Source organism: Malaya genurostris, chromosome 1 (assembly GCF_030247185.1).
Source record: "Malaya genurostris strain Urasoe2022 chromosome 1, Malgen_1.1, whole genome shotgun sequence".
NCBI lineage: Eukaryota > Metazoa > Arthropoda > Insecta > Diptera > Culicidae > Malaya > Malaya genurostris.
Window position 1 is genome coordinate 71396255 of NC_080570.1, and position 19775 is coordinate 71416029.

At 37.1% G+C, this 19775-nt stretch overlaps 1 protein-coding gene across 2 annotated transcripts in view; it reads right to left on the bottom strand.

Moving 5' to 3' along the window:
* Window positions 1–1863: 1863 nt before the first annotated feature.
* Window positions 1864–19775, bottom strand: part of LOC131440415 (transcription factor cwo) — a 106970-nt gene continuing 89058 nt past the window's right edge. For both annotated transcript variants that reach the window (XM_058611683.1, XM_058611684.1), the window contains exons 3-4: window positions 4897–5230; window positions 1864–4836 (exon numbers count right to left, since the gene is read on the bottom strand). In XM_058611683.1, coding sequence (XP_058467666.1) covers window positions 3767–4836; window positions 4897–5230 — 1404 coding nt within the window. In that variant the 3' untranslated portion in view covers window positions 1864–3766. The remainder of the gene's footprint in view (window positions 4837–4896; window positions 5231–19775) is intronic.

The window sequence follows — 19775 nt, forward strand, 5'->3', positions numbered from 1 at the left end:
TTTGTTTTTGTCAGTTGGTTGAGAATAAGGGCAGCAAAGCACAAAACTAAAATCCTATTCATTGCATTAGAAACGTTTCAAGTTGAAAAATATTAATGGCAAATAAACAACACTTATGTAAGTGACGTACTTGCCATGTAATGTATGTGTATTAGAGATGGGCAAAACAGTTCATTTCAAAGAACCGTTTAGTGATGAAGAGTTCTGTTGAAAGAACTAGTTCTCCAGAGCCGTTCGTTCGTTCTATTCATAGTTGGTTTGTTTGTTCAAAGACTAAACGAGAACTTACTTTTGTAAGCTTAAGCGAGCAAAAAAAAAAGGTCCCTCGAAATAGAACTGAGGTTTTGTGATGAAACTTTCTTATTAGTATCGTTCTTGAAAAAAGGTTTCTGTAATCTAAGTTCATACTACGAATAGCGTATTTTTGGACAGCTTAAAGCCGTGTCAATACAAATGCTCAACGCTTACCCGGCGAACGACCATAATTAGATTAAAGCAGACCCTGTCAGCTTGGAGTGAAATCAATCTTCAGTTAAGCAACGCCATCGCACGGCATCACATTCAACATATCAAGTCAATTGTATGGGTGCGCAGTGCTGCTATTTTGGCGCGCACGAATTTGACATTTCTCGGTGGATTTTTCATTAGGGCGTATAAGCAAGTGACAGTTTCTCTTTAATCACTCTCTCTCTTTCGATTATTGTGATGTGATTAAAAAGATTTTCTTTGATATCACTATTCTGTTTGAAAGTCGAAAGTTTCGGGTATCATTTCATGCAGAGTTGAGTGATAAACGTGGAAACCGCTTGGTAATTAATAGAAGAGAAAGTAAACAAAGAGAAACTGCCACTTGCTTATACGCCCTTTTGAAAAATTAACCGAGATTTCTCTCCTCTTCTTCTATGTACGAGATTCGAAGCGGACTCGTCTGAGGGTGCCATGCACGCAAAAAAGGATGTTGCCAATGACTTGTTCCGGAACTGTGAGAGCTGGATATCTTGTTAATATGATGTCTTTGTTTCCACAGTTTTCGCAACTGATTCTTATGTCGTTTTCGCTTGAGAAAATTGAAACTGACCCAGGGTAGTTTCATCAAACAAACACTTTTCACGAAACTGTGTTGATTTCGTACTTAGCAACGGGGGTTTGAGCAAACCTGATATAAAAATCAGGTTCGAAACTGACTCGATTTTCAGTTCAACAACGTTAAAACTAGGTTCGAAACTAGCTTCAAACAAACGGTTTGACAGCAGTTAGAGTGGAAACTGGGTTAGGTTTGGTATCAAGAGAAAACGACATTAGTGTACAAAATTATGCAGTCGTTGCAGTCTCTGGCACCATTTCAATGAAACTCGATCAACGGGGGGAGGTTTGGATTTGTGTCTATTGATAGAAGTCGATTCACTTCGTCAAAGAAATGGACTCCGTCGCAGTTTCAGGTGGTTCTATCTAGAAAGCACATGTCTTATTTGCAGATAGTTTCTGTTGCTCGGAGAGAAGAGGGTTATCTGCCACTATTCTGAGTCCGTCGATAAACCCGTCATTAGATCTAGGTACTAACCTAGATCCAATGGAATTGATCACTGGCAAACTCCATTGTGTGCACATAACTTTATTCCGTAGACAGGAATTGAACTCCCCTCATCAGCGTCATCACAAAATTATGATTTCTAAAGAGAATCAATTAGAAATTAATTTCGATCCTCTTCGTGGGTGGTTTCTACTGCATTGCTCACAACAGAACAAATAGACCCATGATTGATTTCTCATGAATCAAGATAAAGCACGACTGAAAATCACCTTAGCTCTGCTGAGAACATTTTGTTCTGGATTTATGGACCAGTTCAATAAAAGTAACACATGTTGTTATTATGACAATTTATTTGGTTGACTTTCTATAATTATTTACAGCACTTGTCTACTCATGTTTCGTAAAAATGTTTCTCTTCTTGTTGGTTTGTTGTTGTTTCTGCTCTTAGTTAAAAATATACAAGAATAAAGCGACTGAATGGTTTATACAAAGCATTTAAGTTTCAACTCTAAACTTGTTTGGCCGTCAAACAATGTCTAAAAATCTCTTTGTTTGCATTCATTTCCCTCATTTTGTCGCTACTGTTTCCCGTCATTTTGTTGGTTTCCGTTGTTAATCAGTATCACAGATTAAAAGATTTTAATTTAATTATATTTGATAATAAAAAATCATGAAACTCAACCAGTTTAAAAGAGACGGGTTGGTGGCATCACTGACTCTGTTTGGACGATTTACAAAAAAAAGTCGGTTCTATCATCAAGAAGTTACTTGTTCTATACAATCTGGTTTTCATTTTGTTTTTCTAAATGTTCCTACCGTGTGCTACCTAGGGTTCCACATTGTTTCGCACAGTAGCACTTGTTCTCCTTTTGTCATTGAATTATACGCTATCTATTCTGCATGGGATTTTCTGTTTGGCTAAAAATAGTGTATACCTGAGTTTAACTATACAATTAGACATACCTCGTTTTATCAGTTTATTTGTTATTAGTCAGTTACTTGGTTCCTTCAGTGATGGAAATTGATTTTCAATTCTTCTGTTTAGCATTACATTTATTACTTTCTGTGTATTTTTATTATTTCCAAGCAATTGTTATCTGCAGCAATTTTGTGATTAAGTAAGCAGATCTTATTTTCAAATTTCAATTGTTGTAATGTGCAGGTTTTTACGTATTCATAATAAAAGGGACAAATGCGGTTTGTTATGGCAAAAATGCACTTTAGGGTTTGGATTTTCTTGCTTGGTGCACACTGAATTTCGGTTGTGACCTTTGTCTTATCTGTTTCCTAACATTTGAAGATGGTATTTATTAGACAAACGGGTTGTAAGTAAAGTGTGGGAACTTTGTTTTCGATCCATATGTCTAGTTCTTCCCAAGGTCAAAACCGAGCTCATTCTGATTATGCAGCATTGATACACTGTTCAGTGGATCCAATAATTTTGAATATTATCACGCAGAAATCTTCTGCGCTTGAGCTGTATTGTTCAGTTGTCTTTTTTTTTTAAAGATATTTACTCGTATCTCACATATAGCAGACAGTTCAGGTCCATGTAAAATATTCGAAGCATTGTTTGGTTAGCGAAGTTGAAAATAAATAAATTTGATTATTTTCCGTGGAGATAACACATTACAACTTGTGAGCACGAACAAAATTTAACAAAGTTTTTTTTCTCTCCATGAAAAGTACATTGAGGAAAATCCACAAATTTTTTGGGGGATGTGGTGTAAAATCACACAGAAAAAAAGTGAACGATGTATTTAATGTTAACTTCGACGCTGGTCGAGTTGTAATCATTAAAAATTTCTCAAGGCGAGCCAAACATCGGTAGAAGTTTTTAACCTAGTGTGGCTCAAAGTCACACCTATATCAGACCAATAACGGATGAAATGTGGATTACTAAAACTATAATTTTCACAGTGATAATCAAACAAACTGGCACTATGTTTCTCCTCACAGTGCATGCGATGTCACCGGAAGAACCTTCTATTACTCTGCGAGGAGAACCCTTATCCTGAATTGTACCTCTCATAGCTGATGAGTAGATATCATGAAGTTGATATTAAATCCATAAGCAAAGATAGACATACTAAACATGCAGTAATCGAACGCAAAATTCCAGAGCAAGAGAACATAAAATTGGTGACAAACTAGCTGTTTTGCATTTTACTTGTTGTGAAGTTTTCTGGAATATTTCAACTATCGTCGATCGCTAGATCTTTGAAACACGAAATTCTAACATCCATTTACCAGTCCTTCGACTAGCTTGGCCTTTCCGATGGAAGTTAGTCCATTCATGGCCGTTTTCAGTAAGCTGCTAGAGGAGTAGTTAACGCTTATATTGATTGGATGTAACGGCGGCATCTGGGCGTAACTCTTTCCGAACAAATCGACTCCATTCAGATATGGCAGTAAAGTATCGTAGTCCACGTTGAGCGGAATATAGAAACCCTGTGTATGGCAAGCAAAGATCGGAACGGTGTAAGATGCATAAGCGTTTCTTGTCACATGTTCATTCTTGATTTCAGCAAGTCCATTTTTGGGTTTCTTATCCATCACCAGTTCATCCCGTTCGTCTTGAACCAGTGTTACAGGCGACGATTGGTCCATTGCAATAACCTTCCGTTTCAGGGACAGCGGTTCATCATTTCCGTCGATGGTAGTGGCACATTCGGATTTACGTTTTAGACCGAGTCCATTCATTAGAGGTTTTTCTAACGACTGTGGAGGAATTTCAGGCATCTGGTGATCCTCGGGAAGCGATGATGGACTATGCGGACCATCAGCCATGTGCCCATTTTCATTTCCATGCGTGTCTTGCGAAAAACGCTGCTGAATATAGTTCTTAAATTTGTAGCTGTTGTGGTTGTGCTCGTGCTCTGGTGAAGTTTCGGAGAACTTCCGCATACGAATGTTTCGTAAGACACTTTCGTGCTGGGCGTTAATGTTGTTGTTGCTGTCCTGCTGGAAATGATGCAGTGCTCCATTGGCGGAACTGGTGGAAATACGAGAGGGTGATGAGGCTTCGTAATCAACTGTTGAGTGATTGCTCGAAGTGTCTAAATGCTGTACACTGTTTGGTGCGGTTGAGGTGATCACGGCAGCTTGTGGTGGATTGCTACTGCAACTGTTGGTGCTGCTTCGGAAGCTTAGGTCCTTTACGTCGTGGTGATCATTGCTACTGTGCTCCAAATCCGAAGGACAGGATAACATATCACGCAGCGACGACAGGGGACCAGGATGTAGATACACTGGGCTGCCACCGTTTGGAATCTCCGAACCACAGCGGGACTTTAACAATTCACCTGTAAATATAAAATTTGTCGAATGACTTGTTTGTTGTGGTGAGCTGGGCTTCTAAATACCTTTCATAATTTCGCTGCAGTGTTCTTTCAGATGATCCACCAATCGATAGCACATCTCCTCGCCTCGTTCGCGCAGCATAAATTTAGCAGCTTCGGTCAGGCAATCGTTGTAACCCAGTCGGTACTGCTCAGCACAAGACGATTCGCGTGCACATTCTTGGTTTTGCAAGTTCTTCAGGTGTCGGATAGCCATTTCGATGATTTCAGTTTTTTCCACCCGACCACGGCCTTTGCGCATGTACTGCTGCGGAATTAGACGCGACAGATCGGCCAGACAGGAGTTCATCCGATCACGTCGTCGTTTCTCGATTATCCGATGTGACAATGGATCTTGCTGGAAAAGAGAGAGAGAGGAGATATGCGCGTTTAAGTACATTTCACACATTGATGGGTTGATGCATATTAAAAAAAAAATCAGACACGTAACTTTCGCAGTTTAGCAATGGATGACTTCAGCAGTAAGGATCGGAGACATTGATGAAGAGCATTTCTAAGAAACATTCTTACCCAATTTTGATTTTTTTTGTGTTTTGCCTTTCTCATAAGAAAGGTTATGCAATCACTTGAAAAACCGACTAGTGAAAATTGGCCCGGAGGGCCAAGTGTCATATACCATTCGACTCAGTTCATCGAGCTGAGCAATGTCTGTGTGTGTGTGTGTGTGTGTGTGTGTGTGTGTGTGTGTGTGTGTGTGTGTGTGTGTGTATGTGTGTGTGTGTATGTATGTGTGTGTGTGTGTATGTGTCAAATAATCTCACTAGGTTTTCTCGGAGATGGCTGAACCGATTTTGATAAACTAGGACTCAAATGAAAGGTCTCGTGGTCCCATACGGAATTCCTGAATTTCATTCGGATCCGACTTCCGGTTCCAGAATTATAGGGTAAAGTGTGTTCAATATTGTACACCGTCACTTAAACCGGCGAAGCAAAAAACGTGAAAATTTTTCTAAACGGGTCTCAAAACTACACAAATCGATAGTCATTATCAGTAGGCAACTAAACAAACCGATTCCGGCTATCCTGGTTACCGGTATCCGGTTCCGGAAGTACCAGAGATAGTGGTCATATATACCAAAATGGATCTCACTCACTTTTCTCAGCGATGGTTTGACCGATTTCCACAAACTTAGATTCAAATGAAAGGTCTTCCGGTACCATACGGAATTCCTGAATTTCATCCGGATCCGACTTCCGGTTCCCGGATTATAGGGTAAAGTGTGTTCAATATTGTACACCGTCACTTAAACCGGCGAAGCAAAAAACGTGAAAATTTCTGTAAACTGGTCTCAAAACTACACAAATCGATAGTCAATATCAGTAGGCAACTAAACAAACCGATTCCGGCTATCCTGGTTCCCGGTATCCGGTTCCGGAAGTACCAAAAATAGTGGTCATATATACCAAAATGGATCTCACTCACTTTTCTCAGCGATGGTTTGACCAATTTCCACAAACTTAGATTCAAATTAAAGGTCTTCCGGTCCCATACGGAATTCCTGAATTTCATCCGGATCCGACTTCCGAATCCGGAGTTATAGGGTGCGTACTAAAAGAGTTTGTGTGTCATGTTAGTTGGTGGCCGTACGAACCGACTTTGATTCTCGGGTTCCGGTGCCGGAAGTGCATATAATAGTGATCCCATTTCGTTCTCTTAAGGATGGCTTACGCAATCAAAGCACTTTTTTTATTCTGTATGTTATGCATAAACAATCACTTGGTTTCTTTTAAAAATCGAAGAGAAAATTTTTGAATAGAATACCACAATATTATATGTACATGAGAAAGGCATCATTACACCACTAGGTGGATTAAAACAGGTTTTTTTTTATTGAAAACTAAACTAGAGAAGGCTATAATCATCCAACAGCTTAAATGGAACTAAGTTTGAGAGGACATTTCACAGAATACTCAACCGCTAGAGGCTCAGCACTTATTCTTTTTTTTTCTTAAAGGTCCCACTTTGCATATATATGGAGAGTTGTAGAGATGGAACTTATAGTAACATGACGGATATTCGTGTTGCTTTAAAGCTGAACAATGTATTTCAGCAGTTTAGAAGTTCCTTCGATTTCGTTGGACATTCAAGTGCGGATAATTAAACTTTCAAGTGCGAATAATTACTTAAAAATATGCTGCATAGAATGAATTCACGAAAAGCATATGCTTGGATTTAACTTAACCGAATATTATCAATAGCAAGTAGTTTTATCAGTCCCTGCCAAATTTAATATCTGAAAATGTGACTGATATGTTTCGTCATATGAGTAAATCTATCTTTTTTTCGTCATATGAGTAAATCTATCTTTTTCTTTCATAAATAGCTCTTGATTTCTCGTTCGGCCAACACTGATTTTTTTTATTCTATAACATATTTAAAGGCACACTGCTTAAGCTCTAAGATGCCAAGGGCATTTTCTAATTTTAATTGACGACTAACTTAAAACTAGCATATTATCATTAGCGTAGTGGCGTATTCCGGTCGCAATGGTCGATTCTGGCAGATTCAGTCTGCAGCGTGCGATCGGCAATGGTCGGTAGATTAAATATAACACGAATGTCATCCAGATGACGATCAATTGGTCCGTGAGAAACACCCCCAGGCCACGGAGACCCGGCGGGTGACCCGCATGTTGGTTATCGACTGGAGCAGTTTTCCGTGACGATGATGGTGATGTTGCCTAAACCAACACTGATATTGGTCAATCATTTGTGGCGAAACATTGGCCAATCTCAAGTACCCAAGTAACAATTTTTGTTACGCTAACTTATTTGTAACCATTTCTCAACCAGAAATTTGAGTGATTGTTACTAATATCTAACAATTTGTGGGACTCAAAAAGCGCAGTTTCTACTAGTTGCTAAGTCGGCTAAAAATAAGTTGTAGTAACGTTGTAATGCCATACTGAAATAACTTAGCTTTCCATAACTTGAAAATAACTAGTTGAAACTTTGTCACCGTTGACATTATAAATATTGAATGAAGCCAGAATACTTTTCTATCAGCAATAAAAAGGCAGTAAAGTACTTGAAATCACAAACTAGATAAAAGGCACAAAATTCACAACGATTTCAAAACTGTCAAGCGGAATTCAATTTTCATTAACTGTTTTTTTATGCGCCTTGAATCAAAATCTTTTTATGAAGATATGAAAAACAAACAACGAAATAACCCTATGTTCAAAATACTCCAAATTAATCCAAGTAGAGTTTTTTCTCATTATTTTAAATTCATATATCATGGGAATTATAATATTATTACAATCGATGTTCAATCCCTATTTGGTTTTCTTGGTGTTTATGTATTCGTGCAAGTGGTCGTAGTAGTGGTACCGCAGCTCACGAACCGTCCAGACAGGTCAATTCGAAACGTCGCACAGTGGTTCGAATCAATAAAAACGTGGACATAAATCAGTAGCTGCCAAACCGTTGTTTTAATGCATATAGTTGCTTTTAAGAAGATATTTACAAATATATATCGCGTAATTTTATTTAATCCCTAATTGTTCATGGCCTACTTTGACAAAAAATATAACCATAATTTTTTTTTCTGAAGAGATAAATTTTTTTTTCTTCTACAAAGTTTTAGAACTATTGAAAATAATTTACTTTGTCAAATATACCAAGAGTCTACGTCGCACCGTTTCGGATATACAAAGCGTTTTTATGGCAACCCCTTTAAAACTAGCTTTTTATTCATAACTTGTTTCAAGTTATTTTTTATGCATACTTTCTTTGGAATAATTGAAGAAAATAAAAAATCCCATATTTTTGTTGAAGGTAGTGCATAGGATTGTTGTTTCCTGGCAAAGTTATACAACATTTTACTTTTTACCTTTCCCATATAGAAAGGTTTTGCAATCACTTGAAAAACCGACTAGTGAAAATTGGTCCGGAGGGCCAAGTGTCATATACCATTCGACTCAGTTCATCGAGCTGAGCAATGTCTGTGTGTGTGTGTGTGTGTGTGTGTGTGTGTGTGTGTGTGTGTGTGTGTGTGTGTGTGTGTGTGTGTGTGTGTGTGTGTGTGTGTGTGTGTGTGTGTGTGTGTGTGTGTGTGTGTGTGTGTGTGTGTGTGTGTGTGTGTGTGTGTGTGTGTGTGTGTGTGTGTGTGTGTGTGTGTATGTGTGTGTGTATGTGTCAAATAATCTCACTAGGTTTTCTCGGAGATGGCTGAACCGATTTTGACAAACTTGAATTCAAATGAAAGGTCTCGTGGTCCCATACGGAATTCCTGAATTTCATGCGGATCCGACTTACGGTTCCGGAATTATAGGGTAAAGTGTGTTCAATATTGTACACCGTCACTTAAACCGGCGAAACAAAACACTTAAAAAAATTTCTAAACTGGTCTCAAAACCACACAAATCGAAAGTCATTATCAGTAGGCAACTAAACAAACCGATTCCGGCTATCCTGGTTCCCGGTATCCGGTTCCGGAAGTACCGGAAATAGTGATCATATATACCAAAATAGATCTCACTCACTTTTCTCAGCGATGGTTTGACCGATTTCCACAAACTTAGATTCAAATGAAAGGTCTCGTGGTCTCATACGGAATTCCTGAATTTCATCCAGATCCGACTTCCGGTTCCGGAATTATAGGGTAAAGTGTGTTCAATATTGTACACCGTCACTTAAAATATTTTCGGATACAACAAACATTTAAATCGTAATTTAGAGTGCGTACTAGCAGAGTTTGTGTGTCATGTTAGTTGGTGGTCGGTTCTTTGGTTTGTGGAAATGTGGATGACTCACGCAATCAAAGCATTGTTTTATTCTGTATGTTTGCTTCAAAAATCGAAAAGATAAATTTTAAATGGAATACCACAATATTATATGTACATGAGAAATGCATCATTACACCACTAGGTGGATTAAAACAGGTTTTTTACCTATGATAAAACCTTACACCGAAGCGAAATATGCAACTTTATGCAGCTGATTTTTACAAAATTTATAGGAAAAGATATGCCCAATACTATAAAAAAAAATCTAAGTGGAACGCGATGGAACTTTTTATAGGCCTTTTCAAAGTTAGTTTTAGTTATTGAATTATGACAACCCCCTTAAAACTAGTTTTCTAATAATAACTTGTTTCAAGTTGTTTTTCAATCCTTACTTTGTTTGGAATAGTTGTAGATAATATAAAATCCCATAATTTTGTAGAAGGTAATGCATAGGTTTATTCTTTTCTGGAAAAGTCATACATCAGTTTATTTTTTCCTAGGAAACCTTGTACCGAAGCGAAATATGCAACTTAATGCAGCAAACTTTTACAATACTTATAGGAAAATATATTCCTAATCCAATTTATTTTCCAATGAGAATATCCTGAGTACTATTCGTGTGACTCATTTTCGCTACGGCCATGCTGAAACCATGAATGGTTAAGAAACGGAGAGCGTCACGCGTCTGCTATTTCTGTAACTCACTTTTGCAGTGAGCGTAGAGATGGGCAATTCGCTTCTGAGCTATTCCAGTGAATCGAATCTTTAAAGTGAGCTGATAGCTCACAGCTCTTTTTAAAAGAACCGCAGCTCACCAGCTGGTAAGCAGGGATGCCAGGTTCACAGATTAATTTCTGTTTCACAGATTTTCAACCTTTTGCACAGATTTAAAAAATGTCACAGATTTCTGAAAATGGTCACAGATTAACACAGATTCTGAAATCGATCACAGATTTTTAAAAATGATCACATTTTAGCACCAAAAATTACAGAGCGGTAGGAAATAATGAGACCTTTTTTTGCTTACCAAAATGATTCCGATCAGCTATTATGGAAACGGGGAAACGTGCACAGATTTTGCACAGACAACTTTTAGCTTGATCACAGATTTTTGAAAAAATGACCTGGCATCCCTGCTGGTAAGGTGGAAACAAGCTACGAGCTGAACGGATCTTCGGCTCTTGAAGAGCGAGTTATAAATGAGAAGAAATGTGTGCATGAGCTCTTGTCAGTTCTTCAAAATATGCATCTATCCTTCTTTAACAGATTGAGTGAGCCATTGTCAATAAGAAATCTTACCTCTCACTCAGTAGGCTAAGGTACATTCAGGGATGCCACTTTTACAGGTATTCTCAAATGTGACATAATAATAATTCGCAGAGAAGTTAGTTCGCATAGCATTGTTATTTGTGCATCAATGGTTTCGATCATGCATATGAAAGAAAAACGGAGTAAGAAAAACGGCGCTCAAAACAAACTTTCAGTTTAATCTAAATGAGCTGATGAGCTTATACATTGAATCGATTCCCTTTAGCTGATCGGTTCGGAGCTGCTTACCGGTATGAGCTGTTTCGCACATCTCTAAGTGAGCGTCGCACGATCAACATATCGTTTAAAAAACGTGTTGCTTCGCGATAACTCAATTTATTTATACGCTTAAAAAACGAAATTTCTTCGTAAAGATTTGTACTTTTACAATACTTTTTCATTTTTTGTTTGGAAAACATTTTTCCATTTTTTTAATATGTGTTGAACTTTTGATAATTTTTCGGATTTTCAATATTTAAAACTAACTTTGAAAAGGCCTAAAAAATTGCATCGAGTTCCACTTAGATTTTTTCTAATATTGTTAATTGTCAAGCGCGTGCAAGCATGAGCTTGCTTGTTTATGCGTGCTTACGCGCACTTTGTAGTAGATACTTAGGTAATAGAGGTAGATTCTACGTAGATAAATCCAAAAAAACTGTTTTTAAAATAAAGTAAATATATCTCAAAAAATATTTTTTTTACATTATTTATATCTTCAGTAAAAATATTTCAAATGTTTTTTTTCTTCAAAATGAGACAGAAAAAAAATTTTTTTTTGTAAAAAAAATTATTTTTATTCGAAATTGGTACTACCTCCTTAACAAAACTTAAGGTGCCACTTTCAAAAGAATCGTAATATAATCTTGTAAAACTTCTTCGAAGACACGTTAGCTCTTAAAAATCAGAGAAAGTCAGTACAGACTTTTGACCATCTTTTTCCAGTTTTGGGCCACTGTGCGTCGCTAAAAAGTTCGAAGCGACAGTCGATTTTGTGCAGTAAACCTTGAAGCGTGTTGGGTGACATGTTTACAGGGTGTAAATAGCTCCAAACCGAAATGAAAAGCAAAACATTACTGCGAAGTCCGGGCGCCCGGAAACTGTACACGAAGTGACTCACCAAATAGTGACGAACCTAACGTCAGGGTCGACATCCGTCAACTTTCTGGGCAAGTTTAAGTTCAATTTTTCATAGGATGTTCTAAAAAAGTAGTAATAGACATTTTCGAAAAAGTTTCAGATCTGGCGATTTGCGGATGTGTTGACAGGCTCGAAACGTGTTGGAGTGATAACGAGCCAACCAAATTCACCGGAACTTCGCCCTATTGAAAAATTCTGGGTATTTATGGGGACGGAATTTCATAAACATTCCCATACTATTCAAAGACAAACTTTGAGTAGAAATCCTAGAAAATTTGAACAAAACCCGATAATCGACTCAATTTTGGTAAGTAAATATGTGAGTGCCATTTTTATCGATTACACCTTTCAGTGTATGGCAGAAAAGAATGTCTCTATTACTATCAAGTTTGAGCGAGTATCGTCGGTGATACACCAGCGTAGTGCAGCGCAATAAACCAAAACGCCGCTAGACTATAGTCACTCGGATTAGACAAGTATCACATAAAAGGATTAGGTTACTGTTATCAAAACTCGCTATTGGTTCTATTCACGAAGTTTTGAAATTTATCCTCGTGACTGGATAAATGCGTATTTTCATATATCTAACAAAAGCACGTGGCCGGTTCGCTATCATGCAACCATAGACCTGCTCCACATCGCACGTGATAGTGCAAACGTGAGCAGCGCTAGATCAATTCGTGCCTTTGCCGCAAGATAACAGAAGCATCTACATATAATGAACATGAATTGAAATGTGAAATAAACGTGATTTTACGCAACCGATAACGGCGGGATAAGTTGTTGTAAAACTTGCGTTGTTCCAAATGAATTGAAACGTGAACCGTATGCTGTTCCAATGTTTAAAATTCCTTCAAAATTAATGTTATCACAGCTTTGACAATTAATGTCGTTTTCGTTTTTAAATTCCACTACACCAGTGCTACACTTTTTCTGCACCGATACCACTGGTGTAGCACTCATCAAAAGTTTGGTGTAGCTCTGTGCAATGGAATCGGTTATTGTAGTCAATGGTTACTGTTTATGTTTTCGTCATTTTTGTTCGTTTATTCATGCCTCAGTTTAGCACTGCACCTGTGTAGTGCAAATTAAAAACGAAAACGCCATAAGTCATATGATGATTTAACGAAACATCTTTGATCCCCATATCATGCGAAAATGCGTAAAATTGTTGAATTTCTACTAAGCGTTGCAAATGTATTATCTATCGTGTTTTATCTAATCTTTCACTAGGGCAAATGAATCCGTGTTTGCAGTAAACGAACGTCATTGTTAGTAGAAATATTTTCATTTAGCAAAATTTGACACGAAATTTAACAATGATGATACCCACAATTCATTTAGTTTATAACCTCAACTGGCTCACTTACCCCATGCAGAAAGTTTTTGACTCTTGTTTTCTGTGGTTAAAGTATCAAGTACATAGAAGTGCTGATATCAATGTAACCGCATATTGTTGATTGTTTAGTTGTTTATCACTGTCGCTAGACATATCGTGCGGTTGTATAGGTCGGCTTTGTCTAGTCTCTTCCTGATAGCCGGTGTTACAGTCTGCCGACTTTTGCTCGAGCAGACTGAGAACTTCTGTTTTTCTTTCACGCCCATTGCAATGGGGAATAAAAGCTTATCTAAGTCAAATGAACTCATTGTAAAGATTCCGGGTGTTGGTACACTTAGCTGATAAACAAGATCAAATCAGTAGGTATCTTTTTCTTATATTTAAAGCAATCACTGCTGAATCCGACTTGTTAATCGAGGTCCAGAGGTTCGAGTGTAATATATCATTCGTAACAATTCATTTGAAATCCTGAAATGTTTATCCTTGTATGTGTTTCTATGCGACAACAATGTCATAATATTCCCTGTGACTGTGATCCAAGTGTCGGCTCCAGAGCTACGGGTCGTTTTTTGAGCGAATTATCGACAAGCTATACCAAAAGTTCCACAGAAGCTGAAAAACTACATTTAAAAGTTTATCGCAACTTGAAAATACATGTGAAACATTTTTTTTCTCGTTGCTGAAAAGTACACATGGGATTTTTGACAACAATAAAGTACAGTGAAAGTTCCAAAAGTCACGATTAGTCATTTCAAAGTACACTAAAAGATCCTCTTGCGAACTTTAGAGTTCGTGAGAGATGGACACTTGATTTGTTTACAACATCATGTTCCAAAACATATGAACGGGTAAGTTCAATTTAGTTTTGAAAACCCGTTTAAGTATGAGTCCATAAACAACAATGACGTCTAACTAATGGACGAAGGCGTGAATTTATAAATCATTCCCTCTCTTAATTCATTCAACAGCAATGAGATTGCCTTCAAGGAATAGAATAAAAACGAGAATAGTAATTAGAAAAAATTTACGCATTATACGGTTATTTTCGGAACGGATGTGAAGAGTAAGTGCAAGAAAATGATGTTTGGGCTCGTTTCAAAATCCAAGATGGCGGATTCCGGTTCATTGAGATTGCTTGAAACCCCTAACAATATGGGTATCTTCGGAACGGAATTGATGAGTGGATGTCGGAAAACGATGTTTGAGGTGGTTCTTAAATCCAAGATGGCGACTTCCGATTTGTTGATATTCCTTGAAAACCCATACAATATGGGTATTTTCGGAACGGGATTGATGAGTAGATGTCAGAAAACAATGTTTGAGCTTGTTATTAAATCCAAGATGGCGACTTCTGGTTTGGTGATATTACTTGAAAACCCATGCAATAAGGATATTTTCGGGACGGGATTGATGATTAAATGTCAGAAAACGATGTTTGAGGTGGTAATGAAATCCAATATGGCGACTTCCGGTTTCTTGATATTCCTTGAAAACCCTTACAATATCTATAAACTGGAAGTCGTCATCTTGTATTTTAGAACCACCTCAACCATCGTTTTTCGGCATCTACTCATCAATTCCGTTCCGAAGATACCCGTATTGTAAGAGTTTTCGAGGAATATCAAGAAACCGGAAGTCGCCATATTGGATTTCAGAACCATCTCAAACATAATTTTCCGACATATACTCATCAATTCTGTTCCGAAAATACCCATATTGTAAGGGTTTTCGAGGAATATCAATCAACCGGAAGTCGCCATCTTGGATTTCCAAAATACCTCAAACATCATTTTCCGGAATCTACTCTTTAAACCCGTACTTTCGATGTATGTCAAAACCTCTTTTTACGAAGTAGGTTCGTAAAAAAAGTTTACGTTATTTGGGATTTGGTTCGTAAAAAGAGTTACGTAAAAAGAGGTAACGTATAAAAAGTGTTCGTAAACGGAGGTTTGGGTGTACCGAGGTCCCGAGAAGTATTGATTCACAGTTATTATTCGTTGGGACTGAAGGAAAATTTTAAATACTATCGTGTAACGAATAAAAACTTCCCTATTTTTCCTAAACGGAATAACTGAATACAAAATAAACGAGCGATTAGGATTTAGACAAAATAGTTTATTCATTGTAGGGACTTCTTGATTGTTTATTATTTCCACTTCATTATTTAAATTATTTATTTAAATGGTTAGTGATTATATTGGTTGATCTGCGCAAAATTATTAATTTTTCAAACGAACAAATAATTTCATACTATTCATTCAATATATCGATATATGATATCTCTGTTATTAACATTGTAATATTATCACGGATATGCGCAATAGTTGAATTTTATCATTCAATTGATCATCTTGATAGACAAACAATAACATGAGAGAAGAAAAATGAACAATTCCAGGAATGAGTAGACGAAAAAGTGACAAAATCAGAATCGACCTTCTCCAATTTGGATGAAACTTTACAAATGGCTTCAGTATGACAAACCATAAGTTTTGAACCGATGGAGAGGTCAATCCGAATCACGACTGATTTTTAAAAAGGGCGTATGTATTTTTGCATTTCACAAAAATTGTCTTTTTCAAATTGTTGTAACTCGAAAATGGCGTTCAAGAAGAAGTTGTAGGGAATCGATTGGGCACTCTAAAAAAAATAAACACTGAAATTTTTTTTTATTTTTTTCTCAATAATTTCAAAATAAACCAAAAAAGTTAAATTAAAAAAAATTAGGGTTTCGATTTTTTTGATAGTTTTTATTTTAAAGCTCTTATTAAACACTACAGATTGATGGCTATCCCATCCGTGCCTTTTGAAAAATGAAGAAGTTACATCTAAAACAGTTTACAGATATATTCGAAATTTCAAGTTCTCGTTGAAAGATAATCATTTAAACAGTAGAACTAACGTAACTACGTCAAAACGAATAAACACATCTAGAATCAAAAAATTACAACCCTGATTTTTTTATTTAACTTTTTCGGATTATTTTGTAATTATTGAGCAATAAAATCAAATTTTTTTTCAGTGTATATTTTTTTAGAGTGCCCAATCGATTCTCTACAACTTCTTCCTGTACGCCAAATGAAGTATAATTAACGGTTTCCGAGTTACAACGATTTAAAAAAGGCAATTTTTGTGAAATGCAAATACATACGCTCTTTTTAAAAATCAGTCGTGAATCGGATTGACCTCTCCATGGGTTCAAAACTTATGGTTTGCCATACTAAAACCATGTGCAAAGTTTCATCCAAATCGGAGAAGGTCGAGTCTGAAGATCTGCTAAGCATTTCTGGAATTGCTCAAATACCAAATAACAATTTTCTTCGAAGCTTTCCCGAATTTGATAAGTTGAATAAAGTTGAATGAAGAGATAATTTAGAAAAATAGAGTAATCAGATGTAAAAATCTAATAATTGAAAGGAAAAAGAAACTCCTACAATTGTCATGGAAGCAGGAACCCAGTGGATCTATTCTGGGTGAAGTTTTTTTCCCGTCGGATTCGTCACGGCGTTAGGGTAGGACAAGGTTGTATGGGAAAAAATGGAAAGGTTTATTTTCTCGCTCCACCATCAGACTTTCTATGGGAAAACTGACTCATTACAAAAAAAAATCGTCTGGAGGTCGCCCTATAGACTCTAAAAATCATAACGTATGCAATTTTCGTAGGAAATTTAGCGAGAGTTTCCAAGACTACAAAGCGATCCGACGTTTCTGGAAACCGTTATTAAAGGATAAACGTTATACGGCCCGAACAATGGCTCATTTCTCAATAAAGACTGTCCCAAAAAGTATGGACGCAACCAAAAACCGCTCCCATATCGCAATGGTTCAGAATTTGTCAATTTGTTTGGCTGCGTCCTGTTGTTTATACTCTTCTCTAACCACTTGTGCAGTTATTTACTCGTTTTTATTAGTTTGTTTCGAAATGCGTAGACTTTCAGCAGACCAACGTCGAAAAATTGTGTACAAATATTGCACAGAACGCGGACTGTCACTGAAAAAAAAGCAAAAATGGAAGGAGTAAATGAAAAAGCCGTGCGAAATGCAATTAGGAAGTTCGATGAGGATGGCACCTTTGAGGATAAACCGAAAACGGGTCGAAAAAAAGGTCCTGCTAACCCTCAGTTGGATAAACGTATACTGAAGGCGTTCGAGCAAAAAAGGAGGTTTCGGTTCGAGATGTGGGCACTTCGAAGTCAAATGTTCTTCGTGCTAGAGAACGTTTGAATCTTCGAACCTATAAGAAGCAGAAACAACCAAAACGTAGTGCGAAACAAGAAGCATCGATCAGGCCGAGGGGTCGAAAGCTGTACAAAACGATTCTTGCTGGAAATTTAAACTGCATAATCATGGACGACGAAACCTACGTGAAACTCGATTACAAATCCTTGCCGAGACCACAATATTATACGGTGCGAGAAGGGCATGTTTACAAAAACGACTTCTTCCCATGATTCGAAGCCACAAGGATCCTGTTGTCTTTTGGCCAGATCTTACTTCTTGCCACTACTCGAAGTCAACGGTAGAATGGTATACTACAAAAAATGTCACTTTCGTCCCAAAAGACATGAATCCACCAAATTGCCCACAACTTCGACCAATTGAGGAATTTTGGGCATTAACGATGACACATCTTAGGAAACATGTCTCGGCAGGCGAAACCATACAACAGTTCGAAAAAGATTGGAAAAAAGTGTTAAAACTTGTCGCCAAGAAGTCTGTACGGAATTTATTGAGGAACATTCGCAAAAAGGTGCGCCAGCTAGTCTACAATGGCTAAGTAGCAAATGTTGAGAATAATATTCTGTTGTTGTAGTCTAACATTGTCAGTATATCGAATAAAATTTGAATATCTAACACTTGTGAATTATTTACAGCGAAATCAAAGTGCGTCCATACTTTCTGGGGCAGACTTTATATCTAGCACCACTGTTGCTAGTGGTCGAAATATGATTATGCGTCATGCGACGTGACATTTTGTTCTATCAGCAATGAATGAGAGCGATGTTTTGTATTACCTATGCGCAAAGCTCAAATGACCACCAAATGACAAACACTAGATTACTATTTTAGTTACTGGAATTTGTTATTTTTTAAATTTTGATACTGTAGATGAATGAATGCGAATGACATCATTTTTGCAGTAGTTATAATAGCACACGTGTACGCAGCTATTCCGCTAGGCAGCTAGAACCGGCGTATATAAATTATTATCATTTCAAAGAGCAGCTCAGAATATGCTCTGAAATGAGTGGTTTCAAATAAACCTTATATCTCTTTCCTGAGTGCAAAGTGGTCTGTTTGAGGTGACACGTTCTTTATATGATACATACGCATATATTATGTAGTGCTACAGAAGAAGTTCTCATTAAATTTTTAACGCACATCGTCGCAATGAAAAAGAGTTGTTTCATATTCAAATGAACGGGATACAATAAACGTAAACGTGTTAAAATCGTTGTTGACATTCTAAAAGCGTAAAACATCTTGAAACTACCAAAGAAAATATATGCGGTGCTCTCGGTAGGAAAATGAATGTTTTTTTTAACATGTATGCGTCACACACACAATTTTGGCACCTTCGCACGTACAAAGAACTTGGTGATAAGAGTTCTTTTGAATTTTCGTGTTCGCCGTGAAGTCCACTACAGTTGAAGCTGTTTCAATTTAATAGCCCGACCGACTAAAGTTGTTGACGCAATGGAACACCGCTGATAAGAGCTTGAATTGAAATAACCATGTGACGGTTGAGATACTTTGCTCAGACAATCGAACGGAAGAGATAGCGCGTTAATAACAAATAATCATTACTGTGTTGTGTGATGTGAGCTGCCAATTTGAGCTTTTGCCTCTACGTTTGCATTTTTTTGAGTATTTTATTCTATTAGTGGATAAATCAGTTTTCTCACTCACATTCACCCTAATCAGTCCTGTGTTAGCTTTCACAGCATTATCGCTCTGTGGCATCGATAATATTATTTTATCCAAAGTTTTGGTACTTGTTTGCTCCAGCTACCGAAACTAACTTATAATAACTTTGAAAATGTTAATTCAATCATTATTGTTAGCGATTACTCTTACACTAGAGCTATAAATCATGAGTAATTATGAATGATTAACATGATGTTATATGTATATGTATTGACTAACTTGCTAACCATGTATATGCCTGATTTTAGTAGCAAGCATCGAACGATTGAAGACAAGAGAACATTCAAGTATTTTCGATGTCTTTGCCAGTCGTTCACCAGGTCCTTCCCGCCGAAGAGATAGAATTTACGTAAAAGTATCAACTTTTTTTCGGAAGCGACTTTTGGAATTATATAGCATGATGAGTCTAGAAATGTTTGTTTCAACGATAACGAACCGAA